A 12,139-nucleotide genomic window follows, 5' to 3' on the forward strand; every position below is an offset into this window, starting at 1 on the left:
CTTGTTTTCACACAAATGGACCCAGAATGATGTGAAATTGTGCTTCGTGCAACATAATTCTGGGTGCCATTTACAAACCATAACTGCTAATGACTCCATTATGGTGTCAGGTTTCCGTCAAAACCCGTGCAAGCGTAACCAAAACCCGTGCAAGCGTAACCAAAACCCGTGCAAGCGTAGCCAAAACCCGTGCAAGCGTAGCCAAAACCCGTGCACGCGTATTGTACACATCGCGCGTGCGAACGGGACTCGCTCGTGGAGGTTACAACTCACGAGTGAAAATATACATGGCAAGGAGGTCATTTGTTCACTGAGAGGGAGCAAACTGTGTCTGTGAGCGCACAAGGATGTGCACAAGTGACAAACCTGCGTGCGCGCGTTGGGCAACGAGCACACGGCAGAGGAAAACATGCGCGTGGCAGCCTCACTGCGCGCTCGGTGCAGCAGCCTCACTGCGCGTGTGGCAGCCTTTCTGCACGCTTGGTTTCTGATTCTGCTCGCTCGGCTGTTGGTAGTTTTGTCACTCTGGAGGCGTGGAAGAATTAAAGGACCAGAAATTGAGCACTTGAACTTTCAATTTGAGAGCAGAATTTCATATCAAGAGACCAACTTTTTAATTTCAGAATAAGATTTTATATTATTGCTCTCAAAACTTGTCATGCTTGCGCTCAAAATGTCTGCTCTCCTTCAAACTCACTCTGTTCTCCTTCAAATCTTTGTTTCTGCGCTCAGATTTAACCTTTTTACACTGGTATTGTCTACTCACGTGACAACTTTTTCTCTGCACGGATCAAAACTCCTCCCACAAGTCTGTCCTCTGCTCTCACGGATCTGGTCTGCTCTCGCTCAAAACTTAGAAGTACAATCTCCTAGCAACCGCTCAGCCAATAGAAAGACTTTTGGGACTGGGCGGGAACAAACCTCTTTGGGGTGCGCTCGTTTTTGCGCTGTGGATTTTCCTGTGTGGCTGCCGCATCTGCGCCTGCGCACTACCAGCCTGCCTAAAACCCGCCGGCTCTGATCTGGAGCGGGAGTTCCACCTGCACCAGCAAAATGGACCAGAACCAACAAGAGGCTCAAGTAAGTTATTTTTCAAGGCTACTAGCTGCAGTTTATTCCATAAAATTGTTTTGTTATGCTACTTTTTACGACTCCTCGCATTTTATGTTACAACAGGGGCACACAGCTAGGTGGGTTAGGTTATTCACGATAGCTACAACTTTTATAAAATGGCCTCACCAGATTTGAGTTTTACCCTAACATATCACTCGTCCCCAATGCTAGCTCTGGACCTAGTGTAGATGTTTTTTGTTTAGTATTCCCACCTTCGTTTTTAATGGTTAGCTCTTTGGACATTACAGTATTTATTCGTTAGCATTTACTCCATGAACATTGTTTCCTCGTCTAACTGCTAACTATCAAAATGTGTTTCATCCATCGACATAAATATATCACAATGTTTCATCACAATGTTTTTCTCGCGCTGTAATGAACAAAATGGGTCATCAAAGTAAGAGAATGTTATTAAAAAGTAAAACTCGTTATACTTGAACAATGGAAAATTTAGAGAAAACCGTTTTTGATAGGGAAACACATTTTGACACAACACCTGCCTTGACTGGCGCATCAATTAGCTTTCAATCTGTTGGTAGGTTTCTGAAAAAATTAATGCTATGTTAAGTGAGTGTAATCCAGTCATTTCCCCAACAAAATAACAATTTCTATTTTTGCTCAATTCCTGCCTCCTGCCATTTCATTTTGCACTCCCGTTATTTATTTTTGTAATCCTGTCCAGTCTGGGGTTACATAAGCAGTAACAACACAAAAACAGTTTCTGTTTTTAAATCTCAGCAATGAGTAAGGTTGTATTTCTGGTGTAAGCGAACTACCATTTGTTTTCTGTGAAATGCGCGAAATGTTGTATTACACAGTCTGTGGTACCATGATGCAATTCACTGTTGCATGTTACACCAAGGAAGATGTAGAGGAAGATGAATGTAATGGCTGAGGTGGAGGACCTGTAATGACACCCAAAAATAATAAAATGTGTAAAAGCTTTATTAAAAGTTTAGTCCTGAGATTATCATGGTAATTATAATATAATATAATATAATAAAGGCTTACGTCTCGGCCCGGCCGCTCCGGTCATCGCAGGATCGTCGGCTAGCAGTGCCTACACCACGCTCAGGACAATCCAGACTCCTCATGCATCGTTCCACAAATGTGGAATAACCTACCAAGCACTACCAGAACAGGGGCTTCCTTTTCAATTTTCAACAAACTCCTGAAGACCCTGCTTTTCAGAGAGCATCTTCTAAACTAGCACCCTCCCTGCACCCGTCCCCCCTCTCTACTGTCCACTCCTTGTTCCCTCCTCTCCCTGACTGATGTCAAGTTGTTGTTGTTAGCCTCAAGGGCAATATGCCGATTATCACTTGTAAGTCGCTTTGGTCAAAAGCGTCTGCTAAATACATAAACATAATCCAGGGAAGCAGGTTGGTGCATGGTCAGGGAACAGGCGTGAGTCAGGGCCAGATAAACAGCAGGTTCCATCCCGGCTCCAACCAGAGAGTGCCGCTGTTGTGTCCTTGGGCAAGACACTTAGCCAACTTTGCCTGCTGTTGGTGGTCGGAGGGGCCGGTGGTGCCAGTGTTCAGCAGGCCCACCTCTGTCAGTGTGCCCCAGGGCAGCTGTAGCTACTATCTGGCTTATCACCACCATAAGCATGTGAAAGGGTGTGACTGTTGTGTAAAGTGCTTTGTAGGCCTCAGACTTGAACATTTTCAATAAATGTGCAAGCCAATTACAATTTTTTTCAATTTGTAGGTGTTTCTCATTTGCTGTATAACCAAATACAACTTTTTCTGTGTTTTTTGCTTTATTTCTTTAGACTGGTTCCATCCGAGAAGTTGCGAGAAACCTAATGGTGTTATTGAATGCTCATCTACAAGCTGAGGGCCCGCCGCAACAAACACAAACTGTGCCACAGCGCACAACACCACCACCTCAACAGACTATCCCTCGGTCCACAGTTAATCAAGAAATGTCAAGGTAAATTAAGTGTAGAAATGCAAAATATTTGACATCTGCAGAGGTCTATTCAGTGGTTAGAAATTAAATTATTCCAATGATACTTTGTTATTCATCTTAGAAAGAGGCTTTCTACAATTGACTGTATTTATTTTTTTACATAGTGAAATTAAATTCAGAAATAATGTAAGCAGTGTAGTATAGGCTACAACTAGGGCTGGGCAATATATAGATATTTTAAAATTATCAATTGAATTTAAAACGAGAAACAAGATGACTTTATATTGATATAACTATTCAAGCCACATAAGCTAGCAACTAGCTTGCTCCGTCTCTAAGCGATCATTTCATGTATTCTCACAAATCTGCTCAATCTGAGAACCCCTGGGTCAATATTCTGCCCTAAACTTTGCATTTGGCTTCATGGTTTTTAATTATTTGGGGATATTCGTTCATGTTTCATGAAGCCTGTTCACCGTGGTTACCAATGGAGTTCTGTTTACCCCTCCCTCCCTCGTGTAATCGAGAAACCACTACAGAGAGCCGTAGTGGCCAAATTAACTCAAACATGTTGTAATGGTTTCAACAGTAAACGTTAGGGTTAACATTTAATTTTGAAGGTGAGTTGAGCGCTGAAAGTTTTTCTGGTTCCGGTTTTTGATGTTTAGCTATGCTAATAAATGCTCTGTTATGAGCAATTCTGTAGAAAAAGTTAAGAGTTTGTAAGGCGTGGGTTACGGCGACAGTAGCCCGAAAATAATAACCATAAAAGAGTAACCAGAGACTCTGAGTCATTACAGTATAATACTGTTGTAAGCAATAATATTCATTTCAACTTCACTGAATTAGGCACATATTATTGAAAAATTATTATTATTCATATAACATCTGGTTCATTCAACCATATGATTATTTATGATTATTTAAATTGTGAGTTGTAAAAGTTCACTTTTCATTCAGTGTGGAATCCAGCAGTGATAGAGGAAAGCTTTGTTTGGAGACATAGGCTGACAATCTTGTCTCCATGGAATGGCAACAAGCTCTGCAGAATCTTCTGGGTTGTAGAGGATAGAATATAAAATCCGCTTAGAGAATGGAATTATTTCTGTAGATGACCGATCACTATGTAGGTCAATATGAAGGTGAAAATTGACCCTTTCTGGATGTTACACTGTGCTATACTGGTAGATTCCAGTCATGTTTTTCCATTATAACTAATAACGCCACATTGCACAGTGTTGCCAGATGTTTTGATAATTATTATAATAGTATTTGTAGGATAGTTTAGCCCTCTGTACGATCATCAATCCCACATGTACGATAATTTCAGCCCTTCCTTGCGTGGAATCTGCAACTGCGGATTGCATCCAGGGACATTCCTTAACAACCAATCATCACTTAAGTTGCATGCAGTGACACATGACGCTGCCCATGACTGCACTAAGTTGAAGCTGTGGGTTATCAGATGTGTCAGGAAGTACACCATTTAAAATGCAACAATTTGAACTTTATTTAACATTGGAATGTCCAGAACCAGAAATTCTAAATAAATAAAATAAACAAAAAAATGCATAAATAAATAAACAAATCAATTAAAAAGGAGTAGTTCTGTGTTACAAAATATTGCAGCATAAACAATAAAACAATAAAATGGACCCTTTCTCTCCAAAACATTATAAACAATGGCCTATCCAGTGTCAACAACCAAAACTGCACTTCAATAATGATAATAAATAATAATAATAGAGTAGAATATTTCTTAACCTCGATATATTGAGGCTGGAAAAATGATTGATTTTATTTTCTTCTATCGTACGATATATCGATTTATTATTGTCCCTGTCCTAGCACTGTGTGTTTCACTCTGTCACAAGACATTGCCTTATCACCATAACTTTTATTTCTGTCTGATTTCTAGGTCCTTCCCTGGACTTTTTTCTCGAAATTCTGCAAGGGGAAGAAAACGCTTTTTCTCTCCCTCCAGAGTGGTCACCAGCACCAATGGCAAAAGTGTAACAGTGACTTTTTTTTTACTTCATCAAAACACAGACAAAACACCCAAGGCAAGTACAGAGTTAACACTCATACTAGCTGGAATGGGGAGACGAGCTGTTACATTTCCTGAGTCTGCTGATCACACGGAGGTAAAGTAAACTCCTCATTTTCATGTAATTTCTAAAGCACATATTTAAATAACTAACAAAAGTGTCATTCATGAACAGATTTCTGGGCTCCTGACCACTCACTATCCAAAGCTTGAAAGGTTGACAGGGGGATGGCTACTTTATAAAGCACTAGGTATTAAAAACTGTAAAACTTCAATTTTAATTTTTTTTTGCTTTTATATTATGTAACTTTTATTATAATTATTATTACTATTATTACTATTTTAGGAGGTTCTGGACAGCGCAAGCTTTCACTCATACCTCCAGAGGCTGAGGGTTACAATGGCAGCCTTTTGAAAAGTGTAACAGGAGGAGGGAAAAACATGATCTACGTGATTCCTCTTCAAGAAGAACTTGACACATCACCTCTTCCTCCTGATGCTTTAGAATTTCAAAGCATGCCTAAGGCATCATGCAAAGTTTGCAGTGCTACCATGCCATTACACGTCTTGGCTGTCCATGTGAAATCGTGTGTTGATCTGATATCCTCAGGGGATGATTTTGAAACTTCTAATGAGGTAATCATTTTTTGTTTACTGTCATTATTCTATCCATCCATTCATTTTCATCCTCTTATCTGGAGTCGGGTGGTGGGGGCAGTAACCTAAGCAGATAGGTCCAGAATTCCCTCTTCTCAGCAACTTGGACCGATTTGGGGGGGGGCATTCCCTGGTCAGCCGAAAGACGCAAGTGGTGCTCGCTGCAGAACCACAAAGGCGGAGCTGCACCAGAAGGTGGAGCTGCACCAGATTCAGCCCCGCCCATTCCAGAATCAGCCCCGCCCATTCTATCAGAGTCAGCATTTTCTTCCCATCTCAGCTTCAATTTGGTCTCCTCCCCCGAAGCGGGTCTGGTCTTGGTTCTCAAATCTGGATATTCTGTGAATTTTCTGGCAAATTATTTCTGAAATGACTTCTACTGAGACACCGCCAGAAAAATCATACATCCCATCTACAAAGACACACCAAATATCATAATCAAATGTAACGCCAACTAATTTTATCAGATGTGGTGGTGTAGTGGTGATGGTGTCAGGTTGACATGCAATTTTGCGCGGGTTCGCCTCCCAGCAGTGGAAATATTCTATAATCTCTTTTCCTCATTTCTAGCTACACTTGCCAGTACTATGTTTACAACAATTTATTGGTATGCCGTTTAACATATAATGACTAATGTGTTTTTTTTATTTATTCATTCGTTTATTTAGCCAGTGTGAGTCCATCTGTGAGCAGAGTTTCAACTAAAATGCTGTTTAGGAACGACCAAATTCAAAGAACTTGTAGAGACATAAATATTTTGCTGAAAATGAACATTACAACTGGCTAAATAGATTGTTGCCGACCCCACCAAGAATCGAACCAGCATCAGCTGAGGGGAAAGCAAAACTTAAGTCTGACGACCTTGCCACTGGACTACCAGAACCCACAGGGAGAGGGTACATGCTGTTGTACAGCACTTTTGTTAGAGCGGCTGTGGGCAGATATTCGCTTAGAGAAATCTTTTTATTTCGGGATATATTCAGACTTTGTCATGTAGCAAGTTATATTTATCTTGTTTAATTGGAGCGTAGAACATAGCATTAACGACTGTAAACTAGTAACAGCCGTAATTCATGTGGGTCAGGTTAGTTTGCGATAAAGTTGAAAACAAAAATGGAAGTCAGTGGGCTAGGCTGAGTTTGCGTGAATGGGCGGGGCTGACTCTGGTGCAGCTCCACCTTATGGTGCAGCTCCGCCTTTGTAGTTCTGCAGCGAGCACCCTCTCGAAAGACGTAGTCCCTCCAGCGTGTCCTGGGTCTTCCCTTAGGTCTCGTCCCGCTGGGACGTGCCTGGAAAACATCACCAGGGATGCATTCAGGAGACATCCTAATCAGATGCCCGTGCCACCTCAACTGATGTGGACGAGCAGCGGATCCACTCCAAGCCCCTCTCAGATGACCAAGCTTCTCACTCAATCTCTAGGGGAGAACCCAGCCACCCTGTGGAGAAAACTCATTTCACCTGCTTGTATCAGACTCTGCTTCCTCACTGGAAGACGTGCCGGTGGGACTGAGGAGGTCTTTGAAGTACTCCGGCCACCGATCCACAATGTCCCAAGTCGAGGTCAGCAGCACACCGTCCCCACTCTAAACACTGTTGGTGGAGCATTGCTTTCCCCTCCTGAGGCGGCGGATGTTGGACCATAATTTCCTTGAAGCCTTGAAGTTGTATGGAAATCTTGGTCTCACCAAACTCCTTACACGCCCAGGTTTGTGCCTCTGCTACCACCCAAGCCACATCTCGCTTGGACTGCTGGTATGGATCAGCTGCCTTTGGAGTCCCACAGTCCAAAAAGACCATATAGAATTCTATTCACCTTGCTCTTCTCAGCCGCCTCAACCATGGAGCCATGGAACAGGGTCCACTCGTAATCAATGTCTCCTGTCTCCATCAGAACATTTGGGAAGTTCTGTTGTAGGTGGGAATTTAAGCTCCTTCTGACAGGAGACGTTCCCAGCAGACCCTCACAATATGTTTGGACCTGCCAGGTCTGACTAGCATCCTCCCCCACCATCAAAGGGTAGTAGTCAGTTTAATTTAATTTGATTTAACCAGATGAGTTGATTGAGAACTCATTGACATGTGACTTTCAGCTGACGGCTTCGCACCTCTCTTCACCCGAGTGTCCAAGACATGTGGCCGCAGATCAGATGAGACGACAACAAAGTCAGTCATTGAGCTGTGGCCTTCCTCCCTAACACACCTCTCCATGTCTCACTGTTGTTGCCCACATGAGCGTTAAAGTCCCCCAGCAGAACAAGGGAGCCACCAGAAGGAGTGCTCTTCAGCACCCGCTCCAAGGACTCCAAAATGGGTGGGTAATCTGAACTGTAGTTTGGTGCAAAAGCGCAGACTACAGTCAGGACTCGTTCCCCCACATGTACGCAGAGGGAGGCTACCCTCTTGTTCACGGGGGTAGGTTGGGCATTGTTTGATTTTGAACGATTCTGATTCCAATTCCTCGTTTCGATTCTGGTTCCTATCGATTCCGATTCTTTCAAGACATGACAAGCTTTACATGAACCAGCTAACCACAGGTGGTGTGATCAGCTATGAAAAGCGATCACAATTTGAAGATCACGTTTATTTTTCACGGAGATTGGCCGCAGATTCCTCTTCTGTCGGCACACTACGAATCGCTACTACGGATCGAAAAAATAACTGAACGATTCCGGGGAATACTAACTGTTGGAACCAGTTCCAATCGATGCTCGATGCCCAACCCTAGTAAACACCAACGTACAGGCACCAAGATGGGGGGCAACTAGCATGCCCACTCCTGCTCAGCACCTCTCATTGGGAGCAACTCCAAAGTGGTAGTGTCCAGTCCTTCTCAAGGAAACTGGTTCCAGAGCCAGAGCCATGCGTCAAGGTGAGTCCGACTATATCTAGTCGGAACCTCTCAACCTCAACCATGAAGTTGGAATGTTTATCATGTGAAGTGCCTTGAGACGACTCTTGTCGTGATTTGGCGCTATATAAATAAACTTGAATTGAATTGAATTGAACCACCAACTCAAGTTCCTTCCCCACCAGAGAGGTGACTTTCCACGTGCCGAAAGCCAGCTACTGTAGCCAAAAGTCAGACTGTCAAGGTCCCCGCCCTCGGCTACCATCTGTCACACACTATCTTTCTTTTTCATTTATAATTTGTTTTCTTTTTTTAACTAAATAAAAACATTTTCCTGAAAGTTTTCTCCTCCAGAAACCCATGCTGGTGGAGGTAAAACAGTAATGTTCACACCAACAGCAGATGATGCCAATTTCCCTGGAACACCTACTTCAAATGATGACTGCCTCCCTGGAACATCAGACAGGGCAGATCTGGTAATGTTCACCTATTTATAAACCTTAAAAAAACTTTTTGAGTATGACCTGTTCTTATTTTCACATAATGGACAGTACACACATTTTCTAAATTGACTAGTAGTTAATGTTCTGTTATACTTCATAACTAACAAGTAAGAGCCAAGTACATTTTCATACCAGTGATTATTTTAAATGTTCATTAAAGATTGAGCTCAGTCAGAAACAGCATACAACAGTCTGTGTGTTTTCTGATTGTGAGCTATGTTTAATGATGTTTCTTTTGAAATAAAACATAAATATCTTCTGAATGACAATATCCTTACACAGTTCTTCACTGCAGAACAATCTGCTACTTCGTCACACATTTGTTGTGGTGTAACCTTGTGTGTATGTGTGTGTGTGCGGGCTGGCGTACGTTCGACTGTGTGAAAGACAGACGGAAAAGCGAGGTAGATTGTCAAACATTCAGAAGAAGATCATTTTAAGAATTAAAAGTGAAAACAACTGGATGTTTCTGGTTGTCTTGAAGAAGTGTCACCTTGGGCTTAGAAATTGTGGTCTAAAACATTGCATCTTCATTTCCTTTTAGGCAGCTTGTCCAATTTGCCAGCAAAAATATAAACTGGATTTTTTACAGATTCATGCCAGCTACTGTGGAGACAGGTGAGGGAACATTACTGTAATGGTAATAGCAAATGAGAGTCATTTATAATCCTGTTGTAACCCCTCCTTTTCCTCCTCAGTCATGCGGAAAACTCACCCAGACCAGAAGACGTTCCAGAATCACTTGGGTGTGGAGTGAAAAAGTAATTTACACATTAAAATGCCATCTATGTAAAATAGACATATGAAGACAGTTAACATTTTATATATTTTTATTTAAAAAATACTCATCTTTCTCAGATTCTACTCCTAGCCAAATGTTCTTAACGATTCCTATTTCTTCTGCTGATGTTAGTCTTGCAGATGTGATGACAGAAATAACCAATGCTGTATCCAAAGATGACATCAGCTTTGAAATCACAGTGTCTCGACATAATATGCTGGAAAGAGGTATTGTACAGTGGCAACGGCAAAAAAGAACCTCACCCACAAACCAGCTAAAAGTCACCTTCATAGGTGAAGCAGGTGTAGATACAGGAGCCCTCCGCAAGGAATTTTTGACAGGTAACATAATATCATTCCAACGACTTGATGTTTCATTTTGACAAAGTCATTTATTTACCTGTTACTTGTTATATTTTGTCAGCATTGAAAATTTTTTTATCATCACCTTCTACTGTGCTAAAATCGATGAACTTTTGTGCCAATTTCAAATTGGCTATTTTGCAATTTCACCAAATACGCTGCCCACCAATAACATGATCATTCAGCATGTTCAGGTAGTCAGCTGTCCTCATTCTTGGAGCACATCCTGTTGCTGAACCTAGACCTGACCGCCAGCAGCAACCCCAGATCATAGCACTGCCCCCACAGGCTTGTACAGTACGCACCACGCATGATGGGTGCATCACTTCAACTGCCTCTTTTCTTACCATGATGAATCATCACTCTGGAACAGGGTCCATCTAGACTCATCAGACCAGTTCTTAATAAAGCGTCGGACAGTTCTTAACCCAGTTTTAGTTGTTTCCTCATCTCCTTAGATGTTTTCTCTGCTTGATGCATGGCAATTATCTGGCCCTTGTCAAACAGACTAACATATTTTCCAGATGTGTCTTTACACATTGTTGTATGTAAAGGTGTGGTTCACTGAAAATAAAATTTTAATGATTATTTCTGATTATAATCGGTCACTCAGAATTTTTCATGCAGGCTGAACATGAAAATATTCTCCTACACCTATGTCCTGCATTAGCTTCTTGTGACGACCCTCGTCCCCTCGGTCCGTCCTCTCATCCTAGCCTGAGCCTTTTGTCCCCGCTGCACGGGATCCAGCACCAGGGACAGCGCCAGGAGCGGCCAGCTCACACTCTCCAGCGCTCCAGCGCCCTTTCAGGACCTCGGAGAGAGGCACGCCAGCAGAGACAGCAGCTGATCTTCATCAGCGATCAAGCAGCTCCCAGCTCTTTAAAAGGAGGAACGCAACAGACATCGAGGAGATCCTGGAGTAGCCAGAGATTCTCCTTTAGCTCACAGACACTTTAGCGACCGTTACCAGACAGGTTTAAGGCTGTTAACACCGTTCCTGCTGGGTTTAAGGTTGTTGATAGAGATCCAGGAGTAGCCTGAGATTCTCCACGGGTGCATCGAACATCTCATGCGCACAATTCAGTGACCACGGGAGGCGGCTCCACAATTGCAGGCACAAAACAACACACGCATGAACTGCATTGACACCATAGACGACAATATCCTGATTGGTCGACCGGAGCACTGGGTGGGAATATCAGGCTTAGCACTCCAGTGGATAAAATCTGTCGGAGAAATTTTTGTGTAACCCCAGGTAGGGCTGCTCAATTAATCGAATTTTAATCACGATTACGATCTGGGCTTTCAACGATCATTAAAAATGACTTGAGCCGATTATTAGGCTATATTAGCACCTCCCTCGTGCTTTGCTCTCGCGTAGCAAATCGAGCGCACCGCTCTGCGTTTCGAACACGTGACGTGTCACATCAAGAGTAAAGCTAGTAAAGCGTGACCTCAGAGGAAAGCTAAGTAGACGTTATTTGGAAAGGAGAGGATAATGGCTGCTAAAGAAAGAATTCCGTTGGTTGAAAAGCGAGGTAAAACTACTTCAGTGGTGTGGAAATATTACGGGTTCGCAGAGTCAGACGTGAATCAAGTCGATATAGTGTGTAAACTTTGCTACGGTGTTGTAGCGGCACCACAGGGCAACACTACCAATTTATTTAATCATTTGAGGACCGCTCACAAAGTAACATACGATGAAACAATGAAGGAGCATAGGGAAAAACCCTCAACAACACCGGCTTCATCCTCACAGACCTCCATTCACGCTACCCTGTACAACGCGACTAAATATCCCACCAGCTCCAGAGACACAAGGAGATAACAAACGCCGTAACGTTGTTCCTCGCCAAAGACCAATGCTCAGTCAACACAGTGAACAACCCCGGCTTTAAGAAGCTA

General features: G+C 42.7%; 1 protein-coding gene across 2 annotated transcripts; it reads left to right on the top strand.

Annotated features, from left to right (window-relative positions):
* The first annotated feature begins 282 nt into the window (after window positions 1–282).
* Window positions 283–6,508, top strand: LOC139063418 (uncharacterized). Of its 2 annotated transcripts, XM_070545279.1 has the most exons (5): window positions 283–1,080; window positions 2,891–3,051; window positions 4,949–5,174; window positions 5,253–5,328; window positions 5,424–6,508. In XM_070545279.1, exons 1-5 carry the CDS (start codon window positions 1,054–1,056, stop codon window positions 5,801–5,803), a joined length of 870 nt encoding a protein of 289 aa, XP_070401380.1. In that variant the 5' UTR covers window positions 283–1,053; the 3' UTR covers window positions 5,804–6,508. The 2 variants fall into 2 exon arrangements, with proteins under 2 accessions (XP_070401380.1, XP_070401381.1); XM_070545280.1 differs by lacking the exons at window positions 5,253–5,328; window positions 5,424–6,508 and having other exon boundaries at window positions 4,949–5,210.
* Window positions 6,509–12,139: the final 5,631 nt, after the last annotated feature.

Source organism: Nothobranchius furzeri, chromosome 15 (genome assembly GCF_043380555.1).
Source record: "Nothobranchius furzeri strain GRZ-AD chromosome 15, NfurGRZ-RIMD1, whole genome shotgun sequence".
In the NCBI taxonomy this organism is placed as follows: domain Eukaryota; kingdom Metazoa; phylum Chordata; class Actinopteri; order Cyprinodontiformes; family Nothobranchiidae; genus Nothobranchius; species Nothobranchius furzeri.